This window comes from Muntiacus reevesi, chromosome 4 (assembly GCF_963930625.1).
Source record: "Muntiacus reevesi chromosome 4, mMunRee1.1, whole genome shotgun sequence".
Lineage (NCBI taxonomy): Eukaryota > Metazoa > Chordata > Mammalia > Artiodactyla > Cervidae > Muntiacus > Muntiacus reevesi.
In genome coordinates this window covers 114701004-114717212 of record NC_089252.1, presented here as the reverse complement: position 1 = coordinate 114717212, position 16209 = coordinate 114701004, and the positions used below count along the sequence as shown (strand labels likewise).

At 53.6% G+C, this 16209-nt stretch overlaps 1 protein-coding gene across 1 annotated transcript in view; it reads left to right on the top strand.

Annotated features, from left to right (window-relative positions):
* The window catches only part of SYN2 (synapsin II), a 150005-nt gene extending 134248 nt beyond the window's left edge, over positions 1-15757 (top strand). Inside the window, exons 11-13 of the mRNA XM_065933958.1 lie at positions 8329-8389; positions 12184-12436; positions 14866-15757. Coding sequence (XP_065790030.1) covers positions 8329-8389; positions 12184-12436; positions 14866-15001 — 450 coding nt within the window. The 3' untranslated portion in view covers positions 15002-15757. The remainder of the gene's footprint in view (positions 1-8328; positions 8390-12183; positions 12437-14865) is intronic.
* The last annotated feature ends 452 nt before the right edge of the window (positions 15758-16209 follow it).

Here is a 16209-nt window from a genome sequence, read left to right as displayed (position 1 = left end):
TCTGCTCCTCCAGGAGCAGGAGCAGGTCTCCTCCGGGGAGACCCCAGGAACCACAGGGCAGAACTGCAGGTGGACGGAGCATTCAGGTCACGCCCGCAGAGGAGGTGTCCTGGGCTCTTATTCGTGTGTCTAGTTGTTGTCATTTCCTATCACAGGGCTCTGCTTTTTATTCCCCAATAAAACCTTTCAGAGCCAAAGGGCTGAATTGCTCATGAAGGGTTTTCAGAAACCCACCCCTGGTCTTTCTATCTGGCTGTGAGTTAGAACCCTGAGGGTCTAAGATGCTAAGATTCAGCCTTTGGAAACATGAACGCACATAATGTGTCCAGGAAGAACATGAGGCTCTTCCTCAATCTTGAGCTGATCACAGCACACCTCCAATGTCGCTTCCCATCCGAGAGTCACAGCGTAACAAGGCAGGTGCTCAGAGGAGAGAGGCCCAGAGGTTGGTGCATTTGGCAGAGCCGTTCTATGAGCAGAAGTTAAAAGGGCTGCCGTGAAGCAGCCAAAGTCTCAAGGAGCCTGTGACTCCATATCTTCAGCTCTCTGACAGCTGTCATGGGGTGGATCCGGTGCCAAAGGCAAGCTTATTGGAAGACATGAGTAAAGTCTCTGATGCTGAGAGGGGAAATGGCTGCTTGGGGAAGCGGTACATGGCTGCCACATCACTGCTGATGTCCAAGCCACTCCTCAGGCACATGGTGAAAGGCTGGGCTGGAGGCTAGGGCTGTTGGAACAGGCAGCTCTTAACAATCTCCTTGCAGGTCTGAGATACTGTGATTCAGGCCGTGCGCTAGCCAGAGACCTGGAAAAGCAGTGATGAGTGTCCCAAATTGAAGGACTGGGGCCCGATAACCTCTGGCCTTGGGCTTCTGGCGGGGCATTATGCAAGTCCTTTTTCACTGATTCTCTGGCCCAGAGAGATACTCAGAAACGTTTCCAGCTAGGTTTTTCCAGCTGCAAAGGGCTCTGAAGTCTCTCAAGTACAAGGAGACCCGAGATTCAGAAGGGGTCCAAGATTGGAATCTAAAGGGCCAGGCAGTTAGGGAGGAGACGCAATTCAGACCCCAAACACAGGCCTCAGAGGGCTTCACTCAGCTCAGAAAAAGTAAATTTCAGGCAAAGAAAGGCCTTCCTGCTTCCCACAGTTGGACCGCTTTAGGGAATTTTTTCCCCAGTGAGTGTAAGCTGAAAATGTGAGTTTTGAGGCAGGTTCATATAAAGTCACTAGTGATCAGATCCCTTAACAGACTATTCAGGGAAACTGACTATTTTGGGGCTGTCTTAACTTGTAAGGGACATCTTTAATCACTTGTCGCTGACATTCTGACCTCGGGTGACCCAGCCCTCGGGGCCCCCTTAGGTCTCATGGACCACCCCACGGGACCTTTCTGGTGTCCATAGGAAATCACTGATCATGGGAGAGCTGCAGTCCAGGACATGCCCCTGCCCTTAGAGCAGCAGCTCCCCTCACTCGAGGAGGAGGAGCAGGTCCCCGGGTGCCTTTTGTAACCTCTCAGCAGAGGGAAGGTGGGCTCTCGGGACAGCAGGAGTGATCCTAGAAAGGTCCCAAGGTGCCTGGAAACATGCTGTCCCCTTTGCTCTGGCTGAACCTACAACCTCTCAACCACATTCCTTCCCGCTGCCTCATTCCCCCTGGGGTCCTGGACCGGGGGAGCAGGGCCTGGGGAGCCGATCAGAATAGCTCGGTGATGTGTCCGGCGAGGAGCTTGGCCTGACCTCTTTCCTGGGGCAGACCCTGAGACCCTTTCCCAATTTCCTGTCTCAGATATGCTGAGCAAGCACAGGCTTTCCTCTGTGGTGGGGGCAGCTGGACTCTGGCCAGCGGCCCTTAAGAGTTGAGTCACTCAGTGTCTTTCCTTCCTCAGCTCTCCAGCCTCTGGGACCTCCGATGGGAGCTCCTCTCTCACAGCTTGTCTGCTGAAGCTGCAGGCTGGCGCATGAAGGGTGCCTTTGGCACAACCCCACAAATCCTTCTCCTTGGACTTGGTTTCTCTCCCAGACGAGTGATTTCCTTTCCAGTCAGCTCAGGAGCTAACATTTACAGTTTTTGAAATGACTTTACTGCATCTTCAGGGACCTTGCTGGAACACGTCAGTGATACACAGAGGGTAGCCCAGCCCCGAGTCCACACCCTACCCTGCCCACCCTGAGCTACTGTGCACTGCTTAATGCAGCTGACAGAAAACCGCCCGGCAGTGTCTTCTCCACTGATGCGTGAAATCCTACCATTAAAGCTTCACTCCTCTGGACTGATAATTTATTAGTATTCAAATAATAGTAATGATGCTCAGATCATTACTTTACCTGGCACTTTGCGGTTTACAAAGCACAGCCATTATTCTGAGCCTCATCGCCTTTCCGTGAGATGCTTTGAGCTGGTGTTTCTGTCTCTGTTTTACATAACAGCAGAGAGAGTGCAAACGATCTGGTCAAGGTCACATAGCTTTTGGGCAGGAGAGCTGGGTCTTCTGGCCCCCAGTTCCACAGACGCTCTGCAGTGCCTGGCACCATGCCCTTTGGATGCACCCCCAGAGCTCAGGGACGGTGAGAAGGGAGGGAGCTGGCCCTGGGGACCCTTGCCCTCCTCCTCCTCACCCCACGTGGAGCCTCCCAACCTGGGAGTGCCTCCACACTTCACCAGCTGCCTCTTGCTGTCCCCTCTGTGGCTTCCCTGGTCACCGGCACTGGTGGCCTCAGCAGAGCGGGACCCGAGCCCAGTCGGCTTAGATGGGGAGCAGCAGCCCGCTCTTCTCAAACCCTGTAGCCTTGGCTTCTTGCTGGGCTCGAGACCCCACAGCTGAGAAAGGCTTGGCTCATACCTCAGAAAAGCGCAGAAGGGACCTAACTGGTAGCTCAGAGTCTGCAGAAGTCGCTGCCAGCCTGCAACTACAGAACCCCACCTCCACCCTGCCACCGTCCCCCAACCCCGCTCCTCAGACACGAATTTGTCCAGGCCCTTTCGAACACTGCTGCCAGGAGGCTCACTCCTGCCCACACCAGCCCTTGACCTTGATCAAATTCATGTCTGAGTGACTTTGAGCTTCTACCTGGTCCTCAGGGTTTCCCCAGTTACCGTATTTACTCCTTTAGACTTGGCTCATTTGGGAAACTGAGACTCAAGAGATTAAGTAACTTGCCCAAAGTCACATGAGGGGAGATGTCATTTCACATTTCTCACCATCCTGTCTGCCCCGCGTACCCATTTTATTACGCTGGTGTCCACCTTTAAAAGAGGCACGCAGATCTGGTGATCACTGCTCTGTCATGAGGCCTGTCTATCCAAAGAGCAGTGCACTGGTGACCCCCCTTGCTGGGACACTGATGCACCCCCAGCTGCAGCGCTGCCCGCTGACACCCCCTGAGCGGCTTGTCCCTCCGTGAGCCCGAGCTTGTTTGGACTTTTCCTTGTGCTGCTGCATGGCCCTCTGTTCTCCTCCTCTGTGTGCAGCTGGGCACGAGCACTGGACCGCGCATTCTTACCTGTTTGAGTCAACCCAGCTTCCTGAGGGAAACGCTGCTGCGCAGTCTGGCCCCGGGTTCCTGCTGTGGGCTGGCCACGGGCCAGGCTTTGGCAGTGACGCCAGAGTGGCCAGACTTCTGTGGAATTCGGCATCCCAGGCGGCTCTTGGTGACTGGAGACAGATTCCATGGTAGCCAAACCCCACAGGGAGCAGGCCCTCAGCCCCAGCAGACAGAAGGCTTGTGGGTGGGGCCAGAGAGTCTCAGCCTGGCAAGGGCCGGTCCTGGGGGACTCTCCTCCCCCCTCCCGCCACCCCTGGGAAGTCTTCAGTCCACAAGCTCCAGGGGGTGGGGGCCAGAGAAGCTCCCCAGGCGCCAGACAAGGGTAGCCCAGGCACATTCCCAGGCTCCAGCGTGAAGGACAGCTCCTGGGAGTTCTTCCGCTGCAGCCTTTGGAAGGGAACTTGTGGGCTCAGGTCACCGTTGGGGGTCTCAGTCATATAATTCTCAGGCTACAGAGAGGAGAGGCAGGGCCAGGCTTCGTGGTGAAACCCTAACCCCTGGCAGCTCCTGCTGTGAGTTTTACCATCAGAGCTTAATCTAATCTGTGGGAGTTTTTGTTTTTCCTGGAATCATATGTTCTCAGAGTTGGAAGGTGAAGCATAGTGTTCATCTAACCTATCTCGTATTTCATAGAGGTGTACTCCCTACTGTATCTCTGTCAGGTAATTCTGTAGCCTCTGCATGAACACACCCACCCTCCCAAGATACCCCTTCCACTGTTTTTGCGATAGGAAGTCCTCCCTGCCGCCGACAGTCTGCCTTTCAGAGCTTTTGCCCATGGGCCCTGGTTCTGCCCTTGTGCCGTGTGGTCTTCTATAACCTGCTCTGAAAATAGCACTTCTCTGGGAGGAGAGCGTCTTAAGCTGCGCCGCGTGGAGTCTGAGGTGTCTCCCGGGCAGCTGTCAGGGGAACAAGCTGAGGCCCTGGGGGAGGGGACCAGCAAGAGCCAGTCTAGGGGCTCCACAAACTGCATGAGTTTCTCTGTCTTTCATCTGAGTATCCATCTCAGGCTGGGAAAGATCAAAGGCAGGAGAAGAAGGGAATGACAGAGGACTAGATGGTTGGATGGCATCACCAACTCAATGGACATGAGTTTGAGCAAACTCCGGGAGATGGTGAAGGACAGGGAAGCCTGGCGCACTGCAGTCCAGGGGTTGCAAAGAGTTGGACACAACTGAGTGACTAAAGAACAACACTCCATCTCAGGCAGTGAGACCGTGACACCAGGGGCATGTCAGGGAGCTCAGAGGAGACTACCGTCACAGCTGAGTCGAGTTCCCCGAAGCCCAGGAACAGGAGGACACCGAAGCGGGTATTCCATGATGAGAGTGAGACCTGAGAGATGACAGAGCTTCAGAAGGAAGGACCAACTGATATCACTATTACCATCATCCGTAGTGTCTTATATAGGACCTGCCAGGGACAGATACTTGTAGATATCTCAATAGATAAATGTGTAGGTAGTAGATAGATAGGTGGATAATATCCCTTTATATCATGGGAACCATTTGAAGAAAGATAGGTGCAGAGGGGGAAAATAATTTGCCCAAGGTCACAAAGCTAGTAAGTGGGAGATTTAGATTTAAACCCATCTTCCTAACCCCAAGGCCCAAATTCCACTCTGCTGCCCAGTCTTAAAGACTTACTGTCGGAGACCCAATGGAGTGTGTGTGTGTGTGTGTGTGTGTGTGTGTGCGCGCGCGCGCGCGCACGTGTGTACGTGTGTGTGCGCGTGCGCGTACGTGTGTACGTGTGTGTGTGCGCTCTCGCGTACGTGTGTGTGTGCGCGTGTGCGTACGTGTGTATGTGTGTGTGTGTGTGTGTGTGTGTGTGTGCTGGGCGGTAGGGTTGACAGGCCGCTCGGCTGAGAAAGCAGCCCTGGCGTCCTGTGTGTCCGTTACCACACACCATCCTATAGTCTCCTCTTCCAGTTGGCAGCCAGGCCAGGGGAAGGAAGAGCTCACGATGGGAAAGAACTCTGGGGCCTGAAGTGTCACTAACTTGACTGGATTATGCAGTCTTGATGGAGACCATTTCTGCTTCTGTGAAGATGGTTTTGAATTTCCCTTATGCACCGAGCGGGCAGGCCCAGGTGGGAGGCCTCATATTCTAATTCTCTAACCTGAGCATTTTCAGAGCTGTTCATCCGAGCTGGTCCCACATATGGGGTGGTTTGACATCTATGGTTTAACGACATCTTTCTCTTGAAAGACTCACACCTACTTCATTTTGGACTTTCCTGTTGCCGCACGGCTGTTTATCTAATAAGCAGTCAGGAAGGACCTCTCATGTGCTCTGTCCTGTGCCTGCTGACATTGGTAGAATGACGGCAGTCTTCATTTCCAAAATAGTCCCAATCTTAACTATTTTACTTTTTAAATAAATAGTTACCACATCAGGCCATACATCCCAGTTTTTCTTTGGAAAAAATAGGCACTGTAATGGTTAGGAATTCATGAGAAGGTGAAGACTCACCATCCTTGCTGTCAAGGATCTGGCGATAGAAACATCATCCCAGTCTTCAAGATGATAACAAGACAGTCTATTAAGTGCTGTTATAGGATTTCAGAGGGGAGACCACAATCAAAAGGGGCAATCAGAAGAGAGATGTCACAAATGGGGTATAATTTGACTCAGACCTTCAGGATGTGTGGGATTGGATTGGCTGAAAAGGAGAGAAGGTATTTCTGGAGGGTACTTATCATAAAAGCTAGAGTGGCCTAGACTAGAGAACAAGCAGTGAAGGGTCAGGCTGGAAGGAGCAGGCATGTTTAGAACATGAGGGACAGAGGCTCAAGGGGCCTGTCCAGCCATGCTGAAGCAAGTTTCTGGTGTCATCCTGAAGAATGCAGACATCATCCTGTGGGCGATGGGAAGAGGAGGTTAGACTGCCTGGGCTCGAGTGCCAGCTGCCTCTGTATTACCTGACTTAGCTGGGCCTCAGCTTCCTTATCTAAAAATTAGGGATGTTGATACCTCAGAGAGCTGCTGTGAGACTTAAGGGAAATACTGCATAAAATTGCCCATCGTGTTGCCTGGCACGTGTATAGTGTTAGCTGTAAATTATTTAGAGCAGTGAAAATGTTACTTGCTCAGTTGTGTCTGACTCTTTGCAACCCCATGAACTGTAGCCTGCCGGGCTCCTCTGTCCAGGGAGTTCTCCAGGTGAGAATACAGGAGAGGGTAGCCATTTCTTTTTCTAGGGGATCTTCCTGACCCAGGGATAGAACCCAGGTCTTCTGCATTGCAGGAGGATTCTTAATCATCTGAGCCACAAGGGAAGCCCATTTAGAGCAGTAAAGTGATACAGTTAGAGAAGGAGTTTAGGAGGGTAATAGGTATCCAGAAGATGGATTGGAAAGGAGACTAAAGAACTGAGAGACTATTCTAGTAGTCTAAACAAGAAATGATACAGGCCTGACCAGAGTTGGTCAGGAGGAAAGAGTGAATCTTGGATGCCAAGACGGAGAGCCTGGTGGGTCTTGATGGCTGACTAGAAGGTGTGGGCTCTAGCTGGCTTCGGGATTTCAGGGTCAGGGGTGAGACCCCCCTTGAAAGCCCCACGCAAGAAGGGAAAGGGAAGTGTGGGCGTTCTTGCTGTGATCTGTAAGAGGTCGGGATTGTGGACAGAATGGGCACCCTCTGGTGCAGTGGCACCAAAGACATTTCAGAGGCCCTCCTGCCTCCTCCTGCCTGAAATCCTCTTGGTAGAACAGCTGTAGGCAGTGCTCTCATTGAAAGACCGTGACCCTGGCAAGAGTGGCCCTTTTGCTGTCCCAGCAGCGGAGCTGAAAACAGGCCTGCAGCAGCAGGAAGGGAGATAGAAGGCCAGATCAGGGGCCCATGGGAATGGGGAACAGTTTTAATGTGGGAGTAGGGCTGGGGGGGCCTGTCACAAGGGAGAGGAGCACTGAAAGAGGAAGTGGGGTGCTGAGGACTTGCAGGGCCTCTCCCGGCCTCGCCTCCAAAGCTCCCGCTGTGGCATCACCGTCTGCACACTTGGCAGCCCCCCGCCTCGTGGAGCGTCTCCCCTGAGCTGAATTCAGGCTCCACATGCTCCCTGCCTTCAGTGCAAATGGTAGATGAACTGAAGTCACAGGCGTCTCTGCTCCTGTTGGGGCATAATCAGAATCACAGCTGGGAGGAGAGGAAGCCTGGGAGTGGAGCCATGGTGCTGGATAAAATGCAATTATGCTGTTAGAGAGGGAAAAACAGCCTGGCCTTGAGCACTTTTACAAACATTAAGGTCTTATTCCTTCCCTCTGGGTAAGGAGGGTCCTGGGAAACAAAAGACGGCCCCCCTCCTTCAGGTCCCTCCCCGCGGGAGTTCCAGCCCAGCCCAGAGTGGCTCTGACCCCTGAGTCAGCCAACTCAAGGCTTAAGCCTGTCACCTGGCCCAGCCCCCGCTGGTGCTGGGGCTGATCCTTCCCCCAGAAGCCGGCCTGTGAGCCCCAGGGTAGCTGGCCCTCAGGCAGCCCCCAGAGAAGAAGCCAGATGCTCTTGGAAGTTTCTAGAAAGGGTCTAGAAGGAAGGGAAAGGAAAAGAGGGTAAGGGTCTCAGACACTGCCCGCCAGAGTGGTTCTCAGCCCCAGATTGCCTTCACTTAGGTCCCAGCAATACCCCAGAGGCTGAGAACCCCCTTGAGGTGTTTGCAGAACAGCTGAAGCCCTTGGGCCAGATCCCAGTGGATCCCACTGCAGCCCCGCCACAGAGCCACAGGGTTTCTCTTGGGAATCTGCCTGGAGTTTCGTTTTTTATCTCTTTTGCATTTTTGTCTTCCAGAGTGGAACACTTAAGGATCCGGACTCGAGCAAGACCCCGCCTCAGCGGCCAGCCCCCCAAGGTTGTTTACAGTATATTCTCGACTGTAATGGCATTGCAGTAGGGCCTAAACAGGTCCAAGCTTCTTAAAGCGATGGGTAGTTAATGTTTTTTCAAAGCAGAAATTTTAAGCCAAAAACAAACAAGGAAAGAAAGGAAAGCGGGGAGGGACGCAGCAGACCCTCCCACTGGTGCCGTTTCTGCGTTCTTTCAATGCTGACTGGACTCTGTTCTTCCTATGCAGTGTCAGCGCCTCTGTCTGGTTGTTCACCTGTTCGTGCTTGTAACGCTCACTTAACGTTTCTCTGTATAACTTGTGAATCCAGGGCTGTTTGTCAACAGTGTACAAAAGAATTGTGCCTCTCCCAAGTTCAGTGCGACTATCCTCTGGGTGGTTTGATAGTATTTTCTTTTTTAAGTATTACACAGTGTGGGGCGCAGTAGGACTGGGGGTGGGGTGGGGTGGACAGGGGAGAAACAGAGACCACAAGATCAAACCTGACTCCCCTCCTTCTCCCCCCCGGACTCAGATAAACCGCCCCACTCGCCCGACCCCCTGCTTACCTCCATGAGTGAGCTTGGGATCTGCAGTGCTTTTTGCTTCCTTTCTGCATGACTCGGGTAAATAGCTAGAAGTTTAAGAGATTTCCAAGGTCTCATTCCCATCGCTTCATCCGTTGAATCCGAAGGCGTCTCTCTTTTTCTCCATTTGCTAAACTTTGGTGCATTTGAGTTTCTGTGAATAGGCTGGCCGTGCCCGTGGAGCTCTTGTGTTTTCTAGTGATGACATAAACTATAAAGAACAAGCTTATCTCCAGGGATGTGTTCTGTATTCGACATCCCAGTGTACCTTTCGTTTTATTATTAACTAATTAGCTATGAGATTAGACAAAAAACAAATGGGGCCGCTGATGTGCAATATCAAAATGACTTTGTGAGTATTTTTTCTGTGTTCATCTCAGTCCCCCCGAATTGTTTCTGAATTGGCCATCTGTGCGCTTCTGTGGAACCGAGGCTGCTTCGTTTTCCCCAAAGCTTGACCCGTGTACAGAGGTGATTCCTTAGCGATTTGGGAGCTGCTGGAAGTCTGGGAAGGACTCGATCGCGCTGCCCTTGGCCTCTCTCAAGGCATGGCAACATGGGAGCGAATCGGAACTGTCCTGTTTCCCACGAGTGGGTACACTGCCCCCTGAACTCTGAGGTGGGCACCTGCTTTAGTTTTCAGCTGTTGCAGGAGCCCTCCTCAGTCCAGAGACTGACTGTCTCAGATTTTAGCCCGCGTGTGTCTGGGGCTGGGGCTCTGGGAGAGCCGTCCGCCGTCTCATGCTCTCTCCTCCGACACGCAGCTCCTGGGCAAGGCGGAGGCAGTTCCCACTCAAGGCCTCGGGTCAGTACCCCCTCTTGCCGTCTCCTGGCCAGGCCGGGACGGGGCACCAAGCGACCTCCTCTAGGGCCGTGGGCTGAGGGGCTTCACATTTTAGAAGTGCTTTGAGCTCTGCTTTCGCATCCCCGCCCCACTGCTGTCACGACACGTCACCTCTCTGGATGGCCAGGCCTGGGGACTCGCTGGTGACGGTGGTGTGTAACATGATTCCTGCGTCCAGGGCTTCGGGCCCTGCTTCCTGTCTTGGCTGCGGGCAGAGTCTGAGCTGCAAGGAGATGCACTGAGTGTAAATGTTCTCGGCTGCGATTCCGCCCTGAGCTGACGTGGATGCCGACCGTAGTGTGTGCTGTAAATAGACACGTGTATTATATGCAGTTCTGCATGCCCAGGCGGGTTGCCTAGAGAATCAGGTCCTTAAAATACCTCCCAATCTGACGAAATGATAGAAAGGAGTAGAGAGACATTTTCCCAGAACGGAGGAATACATTTTATTTTTTTAATTTTGTTTCTGTCCAAGCAGTGAGCTGATGATGGTGTTGCTTCTTTGCATGTGGTCAGTGTGAACATCCAGGTGCTTTTCATGTGACATTCGTGAGCCACAAACACAAAGTTGCCGTTTGAATTCAGTGGGACTGCAGGGCAGTGTTGGCCACAGTCTTGTCAGGTGGGAGAGAGGAGAGCTAGGGCTCCCTCCCGCTGTCAGACACGAGCTGACTGCGCACCCTGACTGTCCTGAGCCCTCGGGCAGCATGCTAAGGACAGCTCTGTGGCCTGAGGCGTCCGTATCACAGTGAAAGAGTGCCGTTCAGGTGTTTTGTGCCCGTTTCTTTTCTTGATGTTGTCCCCCTTTTTTTGTACCAATCCAGCTGGGAGAACCTCATTTAACGCTGGAAGTGTGATTTCAGTACCTCTTTTTTGTGACTCTTGTACAGCTTAATGTGCAATAAAGGAAAAGTTTTATCTGTCTTCAGTGTTAAGTTGTAGTTTCTGGCTGTTCAAGCATCTTTGTACAGGCGGGAAAGCTCTCAGGTGTCTGGTCCAAGAGACTGAGCTCTCGACCTGTGGTACTTGACAAGAAAATGCTGATACGAACGATGCCAAACTTTGGGAAAGGCGTTAAACGGGTTCACATGAAATGATCTGCTAATCTGTCGTCTTTACTAGTTATCTGATTTGAACCTAGAGCTTCTTCAACGTGCTAAATTCCATTTATTTATTTACTTGTTTATCTATATGTAACTAACCCTGGTATGAATTGGTCATTGATGATAAAGTGGAATCCATACCATGTAGAGGGGAAACCGGCTTACAATCATGGATGTACAGTGGTATAGACGTGTGGTTCTGCCTCTCCTGAGGCCGCAGGTGTCCCTGTGTTTCTAGAAAACTAAGTTACAAGTCTTAGCTGTCCATTGAGTTTCTGTAAGCTCACTCCTTCCAGCGGGCACATGAACAGGTCCTCTGGGACTGAGACTAAGAAATGAGATCTCCAGGTTGCCAGATGTTTTCTGTCTCATTCTGGGAGAAAGGGGATCTTGGTCCTTTTCTGGGGGGGGGGGGTGCATTTCTTTGCCAAATGGTGCCCACAACATCTCCAGGAGAGAATGGGACTTGATTTTTGGAGAATTTCACCATACACACCTGGGAGGGACAGGAACCCCTAAGGATGGTACTAAGAGGCAGAAGAATTGCCTAGACATGGAAGGTCCTAGTCATGGGTGTGAGTTAACGCTAAAAGAAAGCTCTGTTTGGGGGTGTTGCAACCAGACACCCAGCCATGGAGTGGGTTGGGACTAAGGCCAACTCTAAAAAATCACAGTGTAAGTCAGTGATGGTTGTAAAGCACAGAACACTTTCTGAAGAACGTTCTTGTCCATTGTCATCTTTGATACACTACCCTCTTGAAAGATAAGTAAGACTGGGTCTTAATTGTTCACAGTTTTCTGGTTGGAAACACTGAAGTCCAGAGAAGTCAGCTGACTTGCTGAGGGACCCGCTGATAGACTGTGTCCGGGGCTTTCTGACCCCCAGGCCAGGACTCTTTCCACCACTCTTTCCACGCTGTGTGTGCCCTGTGGAACGTGAGCCCTCCTGGTACCCCATGGGCCAGGTTGGTCCGCGCCTGACGAAGCTCTGGGGGAGAGGGGTGGTCCCTGTGTGTGACCCGGGGGCGTTCTGTAGCAGAGCTCACCCCCGAAGGGGCCGCTCACCCCCTGCTTTCTGCCCGGTGCTCCCACTTCCGCTGTGCCCGCGTTGTTGTGAGTCTGAGGAGGCGCATGTAGAGCCGTGTCCTTGGGGTAACCAGGGACTTGCTTCTTGTGACAGAGTTTATCCTCTGGTAATGAAATAACCACACCCTTCGAGATGTAAATTCTAATAAGGAAACCCTTTGATATGGTTAAATTATGAAGTTTTTCTTGTACTGAACCTAGGGGGCCCTGGGCAACCCCAAGGAATGCAACCCCCAGGCAAGGTGCTGCCTCCACGCCGGCTCCCCCCGGGACCATCAGTGCCACCTTCCTCTTCCTCCTCCTCCTCCTCCTCTTCTTCCTCCTCCTCGGCTCCTCCTCGGCCGGGCGGCCCCACCACCCACGGAGATGCACCCTCCAGCAGCAGCTCCCTGGCAGAGGCCCAGCCACCCCCGGCCGCTCCACCGCAGAAGCCCCAGCCTCACCCACAGCTCAAGTAAGAGACAGCTCAGCCGCTCCCCGCCTCCCCTCTTCCTGGGGCTCCAGAGCTGCTAGGAAGCACCTTCAGTCAGACCTCCTCCAACAGACACTTTTGTGGGGGTTTTGGGGGGTTTGGGTTTCGGTGGGGTTTTTTTTTTGTTTTGTTTTTTTGTTTTGTTTTTTTTTTTTTTGCGGGGGGCATGGTCGAGTTGGCTGGGGAGGGTAAGAAAGAGGGAAGTGAAAGTCTAAGGTCTAGCTAGAAACCCAAACCCTCCCCTTTCTTCCTGGGGAGTGACAGACAATTAAGTCAGTTACTACCCCTCTCCCATTCTTGTACTAACTTAGGGTTTGCATTTTGGGTTTGTTTTTTTTTTAATCCTCTTTCCCACTCTTTCCATTCCTTTTCTCTCTGTGTGTATGTGTCTCTCTCTTCTTAAAAAAAAAAGTTCTCTTTTCTGCCTCTGACTCACAGTTCAGGGTATGTCAATCAGCAAGGCTGCCCAGAAGGAAAAGGGGGAAGTAGTTATATCCATCTCAACTTTTTACCTTCAGCTTGGTCAGAAGGAGGTTGGTTTCTGGTGTGGTCATCAAAGGAGAGGCCCCAGATACAGACCCTGAGGGACTCCATCCTCGTGGGTTCCCTCATTCCCAACAGTGACCCAGAGGCTCCCACCACACTGTCCGGCCTCAGAAAACAGAACTGGGGGCCCCTGGGAAACAGTGCAGCTGCATATGGGAAGGGGAGCACCAGAGGACTCAGCCCCTCCTCCCCTAGACCCAGGATGTGTTTCTCCAACAGCCCAGACGCAGATCTCTGTCATCACTGTCAGCTCAGACCCCACCGCCCCGGGGAGTGGAGGCGGTCCATGAGTGCATCTCAGTAAAGAGATGAGACTCTTGGGGACGGAGGATAGGGGCTGCAGAGCCTGGGGCTCCGATGAGCTACTCAGAGACAGTCGAGTCAGCACAGAGACGGGAAAACCCTGCTCAGAGCTCTGCATTTCTTTGTTGAGGCCCTTCTGCTCATCAGTGACAGAGCCGGGTGAGGGCTCTGGTGGTCAATGACCGCTCCCTCTGAGTCTTTCAGTCCTGTACGATGGGCGGGCCATCCCCCAGTCCAGCTCCCCAGACCTGGACACGGGCACTTTCCACGTCTCGCCTGCCTCACAGCCTCCCTTCAACCTAGTCGTGTTCTGTTTGCAGGCCTTTTAATCTCTCCCTCCTCCTCTTGAGCTGACTCCGGCCCCAGTCTGAGGGCAGATCTCTGGGTTTGTCACTGCCCCTGGGCTGAGCCAGACAAGTGGGAGGCTGGTCCTGGTGCCCTCGGCCCGTGTGTGCAGAGGAGTCCCTGCTGCTGGCATGTTGGGGCTCATCCCCACCCAGTGAAAGGCAGGGCGCCCGTCCAGTCACCACGGGAGAAGAGATAGGCTCACACTTATGTAGAAGGGGGTTTCTGGGGCAGGGCCCGAGTTCGGGGGAGGGCTGGGATTGTGAGACGCCGGGAGAGGAGTTCTGGAGGCAGAGGTGAGCAGGAAAGAGACAAGCTCAAGTCAGGAAGGAGAGCAGATGGACCACATGTCCCCTCCTAAGTGCTGGGCCTGGCCTCCCTTCTACCTTGAGGCCTTCACAGCCTTTCTCTCTGAATCACTAGTGTCTCGGGGGGAGATTGGTCCCTAAAATGTGTGCAATTTGGGCTTTTTTTTTCCTGAGAAAACTATCCAGTAACCTCGTGTGGGCCTGATATCTAGTTCTGTGACCCCTGGACGCCCTGAACCTCACAGCTCTCCCCCGAGGAAGCCTGTGAGGGCCATTATGTCCACTGGAAGGGCAGTCCATGGAGCCGATAGAGTTTGTGCCAAGTCCAGAGGTCCTTTAGGAATCAGAGAAAGAAAAGCAAAGTAGAAAGAGCTGAGAAGGCCTAGAGATAAATATTACCAGACATCAATAGAACACAATTAAGAAAGCAGGAGAGGCACGTGGCTTCCCAAGGTCAAGAGTGGGTGAGGGCTGGAACCAAGACTCTGACCCAGGTCTTCCGAGATCGGCTCCACTCGCTCCCCGAGGCGGTGGGAGAGGGAGCACGCGAGTCCCCTGGCCCCTGTCCCTGCATTTCATCCGAGAGAGGGCGAGGGCGTGAGGTTCCTGGCTTGGTCCCCACCCAGTTGGTGCTTCAGCGTTAAGGAAAAGAAAGGACCTCAAGCCCCCTCTTCTCCCTGCCTCCCCCGCGGCCCCGTCCTTGCCTGCTCCAGCAGCGCTGCAGGGGAAGAGAAGGTGGGGGCCACCCAGCGCTGGGAGCCCTCCCCACGCTGGCTCTCTCCTCTGACACCCGGTCTCCCTGGGGCGGGAGCGCGCGCTCCAGGTGTCATGTCCCCGTGTCACCATCCCGCCCTTCCTCGCCTGGAACAGCACCATCTCACATTCTCTCTGGTTTTTATCTTCTTCAAGCAAGTCGCAGTCCCTGACCAATGCCTTCAGCTTCTCTGAGTCCTCCTTCTTCCGCTCTTCAGCCAGTGAGGATGAAGCCAAAGCAGAGACCATCCGGAGCTTGAGGAAGTCCTTTGCCAGCCTCTTTTCAGATTAGCTCTGCAGACACACAGGGGGCCCCCGGCCCAACCGGGAAAGGCGTCCAAGACACTCGCCAGCAGCCGTCGGCCACGCGGGATGGTGATGTCCCGTGACCTTGACGTGCGTGGCCCCCCCCTCCGCTCCGTTGTGCTCAGTGACGTGGTACAGCTCAGCAAAGGAGCCAGGTGAAGGTCTCAGGGCAGGGTGCCTAACCAGCAGCGGGCACCTGGCGTCAGAGAGGGTCGAGCCCCCTCCCCGTAGTCGTGAGAGTCTCCTCTGAGGTCCCCGTTTGCCGTGACTTTAGTGGCCTTACTGTGATAGCGCCGTCATGTCTTACTCTCCCTTGTGAAACCAGGGTGCCCTTCACCGAGCTCAGATGCAGTGCTAAGCATGCCCCTCCCCCACTGTAGTCAGGGCTGCCCACTTGGGAAGGAGAATGTTCTTACCCTCCCCCCAGTGTTCTAGGCTGTACGTGTTAGGGACTCACCCACACCTGGATCCCTTGTCACACCTATTTAGCTGTTGGAGACACCCCTGCCCAACACACGTGGTTCTTCAACTTCTGTGGTGGTGAAGCACCTGTGGTCTGCCGACTCCAGTGATCAAGGACCTTCGGTCCCCCAGCCCCCCCGCCATCACCACCCCTCCGGCAGGGTCCTCCCGAGCAGACCGTGGTGGTCTTGAGCTCCTCTGAAGCCGTGCTGTAGACAATGCATGCCAGTACGCCAAGTTTTGTGTTCCTCTCCAAATAAATGTTAAGACTTGTGGTGTAATAAAAGCAGAAGCATTCACCAGCATTTGATTCAGCCCTGAGGTCTTCCCTAGGCCGCCCTGTTGACTGAGACACCGTTGGTGAGGCCCGCGCGCGAGTGTGCATGAGTGGAGGGCAGAGAAAGGGTGAAGCTGTCAGTGTGTATGTGACTGTCTCTGCATGTGGTTGAGGACATGACTCCCTCAGACACTCCCTAGGCTGCACTTCCTGACATCGGCCGGGGCGAACCTCGTCCTCCAGGACGGCTGGACCTGCTTCAGTAACTCGGCTGTCCCACCAGTTGTACGGAATGTAGACCCTTCCTGTCAACAATAAGCATGGCCCCCTTGCTTCTGTAGCAGCCAGCCCGAGCCACTTGTCAGGTCTATCCGTTTCCTCAGCTCCAGCCCACACGGAGGTGCCGATGAGGCAGGACAGACCCGCTCTGGTGAGTGCGGTCCCCCAGCCCCCAG